We start from the raw sequence: 12,851 nt of genomic DNA on the forward strand, positions 1-12,851 counted from the left end.
GGTGGAGTTGGGGGGGGCGGGGAGGAGGGGGTCAATGGGGAAAAAAACAACAATAGATTAAAAAAAAAAGTTAAAGATGAAAACAGCAACTTGTGAATGTGCTAACCTACATTTTAAGAGTTACTATTGCGCCAAGCCTGAAAGTGCTGTATTCGTCATGGAGACAATTCTGATTTTGAGCTTAAAGTCTTGGACTGCAGCTCAGCAGACACAGCTGTAGGTCAGGGGGGTGGCGGTCTGCGATGCCCAGACATCCGACCTAACTAGCAGCAGCTGATCCCAGCGCTCCCCGCAGCCCAGCCCAGCCCAGCCCTGTCTTCATTCTCTGACTTGCTGCCAGACATCTTGTGTTGCAGTAGTTAGTCTAGGAAGGCGTAGATTTAATCACGTTTGAATGCTTCCGGGCTTTGTCCATGTCCATGTCCGTGTTGATGCTTGGATTGTCCCCTTTGGCCAGTGGGAATTCCTAAATCAAGCTGACCCCTAGGCAAAGCTTTAAACCTTCTTTGTAAAGAAGGGGATTCGTTCACCTAAGTCAGCAAAGATCTTGTCTCGGGTGAGCCAGGTTAAGAATGTGCATCCGCGGTACCCGATGCACGTCTGATCTGATGCAAGAAACACGGGCTTTCGGAACCTGGCTCTCAGGAGCTGGGAGCTACTGTGGTTTTGCTTTATTTCATGGCTAGAGAAGGTGGGGGGAGGAGGGCGTCTTTCTCCCTCCGGTATGTGTATTATCCCAATGAATGCATTCAATTCTGTTTTGGTGATGAAATGTAGGTATTGTTATGACTCTGAAAATGAGTCAATGCTCTAACTATATTGTTTTTAAAAAACCTGTTGGTTAAAAACTCCCCCACTTCCTCCTCCCCCCAACTCTGGCAACCACCACTCCCTCCATTTCACCTATGAGTTTGACTACTTTAAATATCTCCTGTAAGTGGCATCGGGCAGTACCTGTCCTTCTGTGCCTGGCATAGTTCACTTAATATAATGCCCTCCGGTTCTCCCATGTTACAGGGCTTTCTTCTCTTCTGAGGCTGAATAATATTCCACTCTGTATATATCACATTTTTCTTTATACATTTAGCAACATGTGTAAAATTTCAGTTATACAAGATGAGTAAGTTCTAAATGTCTGCTTTACAACATCGTGCCTATAAATAACCATCCTGTATTGTACACTAAAAAATCTGTTAAGAGGGTAGGCCTCGTGTTAAGGGTTCTTACCACAATAAAATTTTTTTTTAAAAAACTGCCTGCTTTGTTGTTCTGTGGTGTGATGATCGCAACTTTTCCCTCAGTCCCCGTGTGATTACACAAGCCTGTCCTTGCTGTGTGACCTGCAGGCGGAACACCCCCTCCCCACCCACAGGTGGCCCAGCCAGTGGAAAGTGAGCAGAAGGGACATGAGCCCTTGTGAACAGTGGCTGGGCTGAGCCTTTAGCTGTCCCTGCTCAGCCACAGACAGGACGTCCCAGACCAGGACTCCTTCCGCCCAGGCATCCTGGGGACCAAACGAGAAGACACAGAGAGCAGAGCACAGCGGCCACACGGCAGCCACACGTCCCCGAAGCAAGAGGTCTGTGTTAAGCCCCTGAGCTGTGGGGGTTGTTTGCTAAGCAGCACAAAAGCCAATTAATACGTATGATAGATAGAGGCTTCCTAAATGAAATCCAATGTGACAAACACACCCGGGGATCTAGGAGGTGCCAGACTGGGTCAGATATGAATGCCTGTGCCCTTTTCATTCTATTTTTTAAAATATGTTTTTATTGATTTTAGAAAGAGAGGAAGGGAGATGGAGAGAGAGGGAAACACTGATGAGACAGAAACATCGATTGGCTGCCTCCCACATGGGATGGAGCCCACAACCTGGGCACGTGCCCTGACTGGGAATGGTGCCTAGGACGACACTCAATCCACTGAGCCACACCGGCCGGGCAATGTCTGTGCCCTTTGACCTCACTGCTGATGGGGGGAGAGGGGTAGAGAGTGGGGTGACTTATAAATCACAATGCTCGCTGCAGGGCACAGAGACACGTAGATGTGAACATTTTTGCGAGCCCAGAGGAGAAAGTGACTGACAACGATAGGCCTGCATCGCAGTATTAACAGCTACGGCAGGATTTATCCCCACCGAGGAGAGTGCAGTGTGAAAGTGCCGACACCTCCATTTCTGAAGTGGGCACCGCCAGGCTCCTTTCTCCCGGGAAGAGCATGTGAGTGGGCTGATGGAGTTCAGCGGATGCCAGGGAAGGGCAGCATTCCTCGGGATGGGTATCCTGAGACTTTTAGTGGCGTCGGGGGCTTGACACAGCCCGCCCCACACCATCTTCCTGGTGTGGGCAGCTGGAGGCATGTGAGCCCGCAGCCTCCTGGGAAGAAGCCATCCAGACCCCATCTTTCCCCTTGGCTTTCTCCCATTATGAAAACGTCCCTGACACATTGAAGTGGCCTCGGGTGAGAGTCCCCGGCAGCAAAGGCCGCCAAGGGGCACCTTGCAGGACAGAAGAGTGTCTGGGCAGGTGACTGGCTTCTGCAAGGCAGCCCGGGAACTCAGGGGCGGGGCGGGGGGGGAGGGGGCCTGGGTGTGGTGAGTGACTGAGGTTGGAAACTTCTTGAGATGCTGCTGCGTTGGCAGCAGGTTTGAACTTGACCCTGGGTGCTCTCACATCCTTGGGATGTCCTTGCTGCCCCCAGTGCCACGCCCTGTCTCCCCTGCCACTTCTCTCCAGCGCCCTCTGCCCTTGCTCAGCTGGTCTGCTGCCTAGTGGACGCCCCTTCAAGAACGTGGGGCCCGTCGCTTCTATAGCAGAAAAAGGGTCAGCGACCTTAAGGTTAGTGAAGGCCGTGGAGTCTGTTGATGGCTTCCAGGACTGGGGCTTTATGTCGGAGCCAGTTAATAAACATTCTTGTTGCCCTGACTGGTTTGGCTCAGTGGATAGAGCATCAGCCTGCGGACTGAAGGGTCCCAGGTTCGATTCCGGTCAAGGGCATGTACCTTCGTTGCGGGCACATCCCCAGTAGGGGGTGTGTAGGAGGCAGCTGATCGATGTTTCTCTCTCATCGATGTTTCTAACTCTCTATCCCTCTCCCTTCCTCTCTGTAAAAAGTCAATAAAATATATTTAATAAAATAAATAAACATTCTTGTCACTCACAAAAAAAAAAAGAAAGAAAGAAAATGCGGGGCTGGCCTCCCCTTCTGACAACCCCCATTCCTCATCTCTGGGAGCCCCCTCCTTGGTTCCCCTCGTGCCTCCCCATCAATCACCCACTTCTACAACCCTTTTCTGCCACCGGTTTTCTCCTTATAGGGACAGGAGTGGGAGGGTTGACATGGTGGGTGGGGAGGGGGGCACCCAGGGCTGGTTCTGTCACTCAGCCCTGGGGAAGGTGTGTGACCAGGTGTCAGTGGTTTTCTTAGAACTGCAGGGTACTTAACACCTCCTCGCCCTCAGCCTCAGGGTATGGCTGCCAGTTCTGGGGCAATGGGCAAAGTCCCACCGAATATCCTGTTATGCACAGAGTTGCCTAGAGAGCAGATCACAGCAAGCCTACTATGCTCCTGAATCGGTACGTTAGACTTCTGTCACTGCACCTAAGGTCACATCCGCCCCAGGTCTGGACAGTGATTTGAAAAAAATGCCCAAAATCCAAGAGCAGACTTCTCAGGGGAGTTAGGGGGTTCCCACCTTGTCTAACCAAGGGGTGAGGTGGACAGTCTGCACGTGCCTATGTGGCTTGATGATTTACCAGGGCATCGGGGGCGTGGGGCGTGGGCTGGAGGACGGGGTTATCCTGGAAAGGGCCTGGAGGACAGAGACAGCGGGAATAGAGGGCAGCATGGTGACCTCCCAACCCTCTTCAGGGCGGGCGTCTGAGGCAGAGGGTGGAGGGCGATGGGAGTCACACGACGCCAGCATCATTGCTGAGGCGCACCGGTGACACAGCGTGGCCCTGGCTGGGGTGTGTGTCTGTGCATGTTGGGGGGGGGTCTCCCTTTTTCTTCGAGGACTAGAGGGACTCTGGCTCTCCTGGTGAAGGTGGCTTCGGGGACACCCGGAGTGTCTTCCTTGCGGGGGAGATCAGAGACTGACAGCAACATCCAAACAAGCTGTCCATACCAATGACCAGTGGAAACGCCCAGCTGTCTACTTACAGGGCTCTGTTGGACAAAAGAAGCCAACAGGAAGGAGGCCAGAGTCTGGGATCCAGTTACAGGAGGTTAAAGGACAGGCACATCGAATCCCTGACGATAGAAGTCAGAGTGCCCTGGTCTCTGGGCCGGGCACAAGGGCGCCTTCGGGGTGACAGGGCCATTTCCGGTCATCTCGATCTGGGTGGTGGTTGCGCGGTGCCTCTCCCAGCTGTCCGCCTAGGGCTAGTGCGCTAGGCTGCATGTAAGTTCCACCTCAATAAAAATAACAGCTAAAGAACTATATAAGACATTTAATAATGTGAGCCAGTGCCTACAAAGTCATCTTTAGTCTGATAAGAAAAAGAGCAGCACCAGGAACTGGTACACATGGGAGGGCAATTAACCAAAAAGTACACGTAAGAAAAGGTCTGGATTAAAACACATCGTATGTTGCGAGGGACTGTTTTTGAGATTGTGAGAACATGCCTAATTTCCTCCACTTCTGTTTTTCTGTTTTTCCAAACTTCATACTAAGAAAAGGGGATTAAAACACATCGTATGTTGCGAGGGACTGTTTTTGAGATTGTGAGAACATGCCTAATTTCCTCCACTTTCTGTTTTTCTGTTTTTCCAAACTTCATACAATGAGCATGTGTTGGCTTTATAATTATACATTTGTTTATAAAAACTAAAGGATGCGTTTGCTATTTTCACAGCCTATCTCAGTGTTGACTGGCATTGACCTACAGTCCATTTGAGCCCCAGGTATGTTCATGTGAGCTGCTTGTGGCAGGTTTGAGCTCCCTGTGCTCAAGCAGGTGGCCCCTCGAACCCCAGGAGAAGACCGATGTTCTCTTCATCCTGTGGACGATGCTGAGTACATGGTCCAGAGATGGCCTGGGTACGGAGCGTGAAGGAACCCTTGGAACTTGGGGGCAATGACCAGATGTAGAGCAGCTGTATAAGGACTGGCCTGAGACACCCTCCAATACGGACATCATACGGAGGCGAGTGGCAGAGCAGTCAAAAGACCGTTTCTGGTGGGAAGTCTGAATGCCATGCCTCTGAGGATGGGAGCCCTGGAGAGTGGGAGGGACCAAGTGAAAAGGGAAGCAGAGACCAGGAAACGAAGTCACAGGATACACTGCTCATTTGTTGTCTGTTGTATCCAGAACAGTGTTTCACTGATGAAATGCTGAAGAAGTTCCCTTCCCACTGGTTCTCACTCCCTTGTGCATCTTGGGACGGACCCCCTATCGCAGGCGCTGACCTGAACTCACCTCTGGGCCCAGAAACCTGGGAGGGGGTCAGGCACCCTGCTAAGCTGTGATTCCTTGTCTCCGCCTTATTCCCATTTAATGTGTATTTTCCAAACCAACGTGGCCCAGAGTCATTCATATTTAAGTGGGGAGCTGCCTTCTGGGCCCCCAGGCCTAAGACATCACTGGACAGATGAGGAAATGGAAGCGTAGAGAGGAAGTCTCTTGGCCGCGAGCACCGGGTGAGTGGGCACCACAGTGTGGGCGAGGGAGCCTGCTCCTTGCTCCACACTGCCCTCTAGGGGTGAGCACGCCACCCCAGTGACCGACACAGAGCAAAGCCCCAGCTCCATGTGAGAAAGTCTGAAACAACCACTGTCTCCTGCAGAAACGTAAGGTTTGTCCAGCAGCATCTGAGATCCTCGCCAGTGTATTAGCAGGAAACACCAGAACCAAAGCCGCACCTGCCTTCTGTGACATTTTACATCCATTTCTTTGCTACCCGTTTTGTGAACTCTTTCTAAAGCACCTTTATAGTTCACTGCTTAACTAACCCACAGAGGACAGGCATTTGCAAAAGGATCTATACTCGTCACATCATTTGATATCCCCTCCCCGAAACCGGCACAGAATAAGCACAATAGAAGCGATAGACATTAACATTATTTTCCTAAGCCCTGCTGAGAAACCACAGGCCACCTAGAATATTCCCTCCCTTGTTTAATTCACGTCCCCACCCCGCTCCTTTGGCAGCCAGTAGCTCGTTCTCTGTGTCTATGGGTCTGTGTATCACTCGATCTTGACCATAGACCTATCGAGTAGGTTTGTGTGTTTGATTTGTTGCCGCATTTCCCAGATAAGAAAACTGAGGCCTGGAGAGTTTCCGTAACTTGCTCAGGTCGCACAGTAAATAGCGATGCTGGGGTTGAAATCCAGCAACATGACTGCAGGGTGCGGTTCCGAGTCGTTGCCTCTTGAATGACACACAGGATGAACGGGGGGACATTTTCCTTATGGCTCCCTGTCCTGGTTAGGGTGACCAGCCATTGGGCTCTGTGGTCACACAAACATATGTGCCCACGAGGGGCGGTTCTGGATTGCGGGGCTATCCCTATGCTTTCCCGGCTTCCCCTGGTCTCCAGGCACCAGGCATCAGCTTCATTCTTTCAGCTTCTCATTTGCTGATACTAAGCAGCTCTAAACTAGTACAAGGACCCCAGAGAACCACTCTATCTATCTATCTATCTATCTATCTATCTATCATCTATCTTTATTGATTTCAGAGAGGAAGGAAGAGGGAGGGAGAGAGAGAGAAACGTCAATGATGAGAGAGAATCATTGATTGGCTGCTTCCTGCACACCCCGCCATTGGGGATCAAGCCCGCAACCCGGCATGACTGGGAATCGAACCGTAATCTCCTGGTTCATAAGTCGATACTCAATCACTGAGCCAAGCCAGACGGGCAACAATTGAAGTTTTTAGATAAGTCACCTACCACCAAGAAAGCTTGATGTGACTGCCTAGTATTGTCATCTAGTCCTGAATTTGACCCTATTCTTCTGGCATTTGTTGCCCATTTCATGTTGAAAAGTTCTCACAGCTCCAGATAGATCGTATTCTGGGGGTGGGAACTCTGCCGCCGCTATACCTGGCACAGTACACGCACCCACCAATGCCCTCGGGGCTGGAGGGCTGCAAACAGTGAAACAGTAGAGTGAAAACTCGTACTGACATGCCCCACTAGATACCCGAGAGAAAGGCAGGCAGCGGGGTTCGCTCACAGGTGAGCCTACCGTTAAAATGCTTTAGGTAACCAGCTGTTTTCGTTTACAGAGGAAAACCGTATAGGGTGCTGAGCGAGTGTATAAGCTGCAGTAGGCAAGGCGGTGGGGAGAAGGATGGGTGAAGGGGGGCACGGGGTTACTATGAAGGATTCCCCTCTCAATTTCAAGTCGTTTTGAGTTGGCTTCATTGAACAAATAGGAAGAGGATGGGGATCTCTCGGCCTTTGGGCCTCACGCTGACAAGCCCTGAGGCCTTGCACACATCATTTGCCCCCTGGACAGCAGGGATTTTGTTTTTGTTTTTCAGGAAAGCGAGGGCTTTTCACTAGATACATGTGAATATTCTAGTTCCAATATCCTCCCGTTCTTTCTGTTTCCTAACAGACGCTGTGTAGTTGGATGAGCAGAGAACCTAAAGAAAACAGTGTAACTAGGGAAGCTCACGTTACAGACCAGAAATCTACTCTTCTGCCTATTTACAGCTCAAGTGAAAAAGGAAAAGAAAAAGGAGAACTGTTTACTGATTTTTTTTTTTTTGCCCTGCAACATACGTAGGCATTACAACTCCACCCCCCTTTAAGTAGAAACTGCTTTAAGTTTCCTGTGTGTCTGTTGCTATATGTTTGATTTGCACAGCTCAGCTGGTCAGAAGAGCTAAGACATCCGTCCCCACCAGAAACTTCCCGGTAAGTCACCTCTCTGTCACTTTGCCTATGAGTTAGCTCTGCTTCTGTGATGAGCACAAGCCTTTACAGGAAACCCAGAGGGGACATTAGACAAGCACCAGGTGCTCAAAGGACTATCTTAAACGATCATCTCGACGATCAGGAAAGGCTTAGAATTTAGAATGAGTTTCAGACGGTGATAACATCGAAGATACAAAACACGATTATGAATGAAAAATTCTAAAGGAAACAGTATTATTTCTTTGAAAGCCCCGACCTTTCAAAAGAAAGCTTTGTCAGAGAGGGGATTCTTGGCGAAATCTGGGTAGCGATTACCTTCTGATCAGGACAAAACCCCCCGGCAGGATGCCCTCTGAACATGCGCCCCACCAGAAGTTGCAGCTCAGTCTGGTTCTTTTGGTGTTCTTTTCCCTCAGAAGAGAGGAAGGCTGAAAATTGCCCAAGTTAATATCATTACAAATATCAAAGTCTCCCTTTAACATATGAGTCTCACAGCACAGGTTCGTGTGTGCTCCTTTTTCTGGCTCAGAACTTTAAAGGGAGATGTTCTTCCCCAGCTGCCCAGGATTAGAGAGACTTCTCAGGCCAGAAGTGGAACGTGGGGAGCTGGGGCAAGCCGGAGGGTTGCGAAGGAACGGAGCTATGGCAGGAAGGGTGGTGGCAGATGGAACATTTCCCACTTGACCATTCCTTGTGGATGTGGAGACCTCTTACTCATCGCAACTCAGGAACTATAAACACAAACTTCAGAGGAAAGGGGACAATGTATGTTACAATTGGCTGCTGGCTCTTAGGACCTTCTCGGGGACCCGGCATCCGCAAGCCCATTTCGTTCTGACCAGAGAGAGAAAGAGAGAGAGAGAGAGAGGCACCAAGCTGATGGCCCTGCCCGTTGGTTCTCTCACCAAGGAGTGAGGGACAGGATGACATGGTGGATGAGTGTAGATTGCCTGGGTTCTGAATCAGTTGCTCCCCAGCCGTGTATCTTTGGGTAAGTCCTCCTCTCTGGACTTTGAGATTCTCATCTGCAACATGGGAACAGTAATGTGACCTGCCTCATTGGGTCACCTTGAGGATTAGTTGCCTAAGTGAAGCTTAGTGGTTGGCTTGCATGGTACCCTGGGAAACCTAATGACCAGAGCACGCCCGAGGCGATGCTCACGGAAGCCCACTCAAGGGAATGGCAGCTTCGGCGTAGATTGCAAGGCAGTGTTGGACTGATGGTGCCCGACTCCATTTCTTGACATTGTTATTAAAGTTTCAACCACTCCATGTGGCTATGGGTCCTTTCATGAGTTTCCCCAACAGAGCGAGTAAGCAAGGAAGCTAGCGGCAAGCCTTCCCTTTATTTTCAGAGTTCATTCTGTGCCCCCCACCCCCCAAAAGGAGCTCAGTTAAATGTAGAAATTTATGTATCAATGTTAGGGCCCCCTTCATGTGTAAAAGCATTTGCAGTCACGGTGGGCCCCTCGGTACCTTCTGGGGCTTGATCAGCGATCATTGCTTCTGTATCCACAGGGCTGAGCACGATGGATCAAGTGCCAACCACGATGGATCAAGTGCCAACCACGATGGATCAAGTGCCAACCACATTCGATTACATTGACTACAGCATGTCAGAGCCCTGCCAGAAAATCAATGTGAGGCACATCGCGGCCCAGCTGCTGCCTCCGCTCTACTCGCTGGTGTTCATCTTCGGGTTTGTGGGCAACCTGCTGGTCGTCCTCATCCTGATCAACTGCAAAAAGCTGAAGAGCATGACTGACATCTACCTGCTCAACCTGGCCCTCTCTGACCTGCTCTTCCTTCTCACCATCCCCTTCTGGGCTCACTACGCAGCCGGCCAGTGGGTCTTCGGGAACATCATGTGCCGGCTTCTGACGGGCCTCTATTTTATCAGCTTCTTCTCCGGAATCTTCTTCATCATCCTCTTGACCATTGACAGGTACCTGGCGATCGTCCACGCTGTGTTTGCTTTAAAAGCCAGGACGGTCACGTTTGGGGTGGTGACCAGTGGGGTCACCTGGGTGGTGGCCGTGTTCGCCTCTCTCCCAGGAATCATCTTCACCAAATCCCAAAAAGAGGTGTCTCGTTGCACCTGCAGTCCTCACTACCCAACCAGTCAGTATCGTTTCTGGAAGAATTTCCAGACCTTGAAGATGGTCCTCTTGGGCCTGGTCCTGCCCCTGCTGGTCATGGTCGTCTGCTACTCTGGAATCCTGAAGACCCTGATGCGGTGTCGCAACGAGAAGAAGAGGCACAAGGCCGTGAGGCTCATCTTCGTGATCATGATCGTCTACTTCCTTTTCTGGGCTCCCTACAACCTCGTCCTGCTCCTGAACACCTTCCAGGAGTTCTTCGGCCTGAACAACTGCAGTAGCTCCAATCGGCTGGACCAAGCCATGCAGGTGACGGAGACCCTGGGCATGACGCACTGCTGCATCAACCCCATCATCTACGCCTTCGTCGGGGAGAAGTTCAGAAACTACCTGTCAGGCTTCTTCCAAAAGCACATCGCCCGCCGCCTCTTCAAACGCTGCCCCATCTTCCAGCGAGAGGCCCCTGAGCGCGGGGGCTCCGTCTACTCACGCTCCACAGGGGAGCAGGACATCTCTGTTGGCTTGTGACCTGCACTCGGTTTTTTAGCCCCAGGCTGGGGGTGGGAGCAGCGATTTCAGAAAGGAAGTGGCTGTCATAGAAGGCCAAAGATCCACCCATCTATTTGGTATCTGCCCTTCCATTCTACAACCAAAACAAGTGGGTGAAATAGCCACCTTGTCATCTGCCCTCCACGGACCTCAGCAATCGACGAATGCTCCCTTCCCTGGAAAAGTTCATTATAAAAAATTGTCCCCCGAGAATTGCTGATGCTTGAGTTTGGTTGCCTGACCAGGAACAACAAAATGAATCAAGACACGTGCTGTATAGTTTCTTGCCTGCACAAGGCAATGGACAGGTTGTAAATGTGTGTAGATCAGTCCTTGTCTTGCGTGGGGAGGAGAGACTTGGACTTGGTCAGTTATGAAAGGCCGTCTCCTTGTGTGACCTCCCTCCAGGCCCAGATGAGAGTCCATGGCCTGGTGGAGCTGGGAGGAAGGGAGGGGGACCAAGGAGAGACTTGGACGTGGTCAGTTATGAAAGGCCGTCTCCTCGTGTGACCTCCCTCCAAGGTGGGCAGTAAGTTCCCCAGGCACTCAGGCCCAGATGAGAGTCCATGGCCTGGTGGAGCTGGGAGGAAGGGAGGGGGACCCACTGCTGGTGGAAGAAAAGGATGCTGAGCCCCAAGCTGCAGGCGCTGCACGCAAGGGCAAAGCTGTGTGACTGGTTGGGAGGAGGTGTGGGCTGGGGTGTGAAGAACCTGACAGTAGAGCAGGGGCCTTGGCCAGCGTGGCAGGGGTTCATCCAGTGCCCTGAGGAAGACCTGGGAAGGTGAGCATTTAGGGCAGGGGGACCAGCAACACGCAGGTCAGGGTGAGGAGGCCTCCGCTGAGGTCACGGCACAGGCAGGGGTGGGGTGGAGGCGAGTACATTCACAGCATTTAGGGTAAGAGTCAGCCGAGCCGGGCAGATTGAAGTGGGTGCTAAGGGGCACAGAGAGACCCTAGGTTTCAACATGCAGACTGGAGATGCCCCAAAAGAGGCTTCCAGGAGGTTTAGGTGAAAAGCAGGAGGGGGAGGTGGGAGAGGAGGGGTGGGTGTTGTGAGCTCGCACGCAGCCTGGTGCGGACAGACTCTGGCTGTCTCTCATTGATGCACAAGCTCTCAGAGCATCCTTCCCACCCCAGCTCAGTCACCAGGCATCTCCTGGAGGCTTTGAAGCAACAGGTGTGTGAATGCGTGTGCCTGAGGCCCAGGTACACTGCCAGCTCAGATAGGCAACCTACATAGTTCATGAAAGCCCAGAGCTTTATAAGCATTGAGCCAAGAGGTGAGGGAAGCCCAAATGACTAAGAGTCTGCCTGCCACACTCACACACACACACCCCACCCCCGCTCCCCCTCACTGTCTAAGCATCATCTTCCGGATTTAACCCTACCAATAGGCGGAGAGGAGAAGACACTGACTCATTTGGAAACAGGCTGCCCCCGGCTGCATAAGCCACAAAAAGTACCATTGATCAACCTCTGTGTTTCGGGCTGCGTGTGGGGCCTTTAGATACTCTTTAACGATGCCTCCTCCAGACAACCCGTACCCAAACTCTAAGGGAGTTACCCATTTGGAAGGGAGAACTATGGGGCTTTTTTTCCTCTCTGCAGTTGCTACTTTTCTTACTTAGCACATGCCTGAGGATGTTTTGAATTGCGGTAGCTAGGACCATGGTAGTCAACATTAGGTGAGGAAACATACAGGAGTGAGAATCACCGGGGAGATTATATCAGAAAAACAGGAGGTGTTAATGATTTTTCTCAAACTCTGAAACCTGAACCTTGTGGGTTGTGGTTGTGGACAGGAAGTGACTGAAGTACCTAATCTTTCCCTCTTAAGGCGGTTGAGGGGGCATAAGTAGCATATGATCCCAGCCTCTCGCTTGATTCAGACATTCTGATATCTTTGTATCTATCTATCTATCTATCTATCATCTATCTACATAGATAGATGATAGATAGATATAGATATATGGTCTTTGTATGTATATAGAAAGTTACAAATTGCTTGGAAGAAAATGTGTCTAATATAATCACCATCTAAAATAATAAATGATATTCTTGTTCTTTCAGTGAAGGGTCCATTTAGACACTAGCACTTAAATTGTGATAGCATTTTGTAAGTAACTGGGAGAATTTCACACATGTATTGAGAATTGTATTTTTTTTTTTTAATAGTATGAATAGTTTCAAAAGTTGACCCGGTACCTGGGTCAAATTTCCAGAATAATTTGTATTTAAAGATGCTGCCTCCAGGATGGAGTTTCTGAGCAACTGATCCTGGAAATGGTTCAATTTCCAATTTAATTCTATGACTCAAATAAAAGAGTTGACAC

The 12,851-nt window shown here is 50.6% G+C and overlaps 1 protein-coding gene across 1 annotated transcript; it reads left to right on the top strand.

The window, feature by feature from the left end:
- The first annotated feature begins 7,797 nt into the window (after positions 1–7,797).
- LOC102252723 (C-C chemokine receptor type 5) lies at positions 7,798–10,919 on the top strand. The gene is made up of 2 exons (XM_005877071.2): positions 7,798–7,870; positions 9,389–10,919. Exon 2 carries the CDS (start codon positions 9,400–9,402, stop codon positions 10,495–10,497), a length of 1,098 nt encoding a protein of 365 aa, XP_005877133.1. The 5' UTR covers positions 7,798–7,870; positions 9,389–9,399; the 3' UTR covers positions 10,498–10,919.
- Positions 10,920–12,851: the final 1,932 nt, after the last annotated feature.

Source organism: Myotis brandtii, unplaced genomic scaffold (genome assembly GCF_000412655.1).
Source record: "Myotis brandtii unplaced genomic scaffold, ASM41265v1 scaffold506, whole genome shotgun sequence".
In the NCBI taxonomy this organism is placed as follows: domain Eukaryota; kingdom Metazoa; phylum Chordata; class Mammalia; order Chiroptera; family Vespertilionidae; genus Myotis; species Myotis brandtii.

Coding starts and splice junctions, on each gene's coding strand:
- LOC102252723 (XM_005877071.2), top strand. CDS start 9,400: ATGGATCAAGTGCCAACCACGATGGATCAAGTGCCAACCACGATGGAT.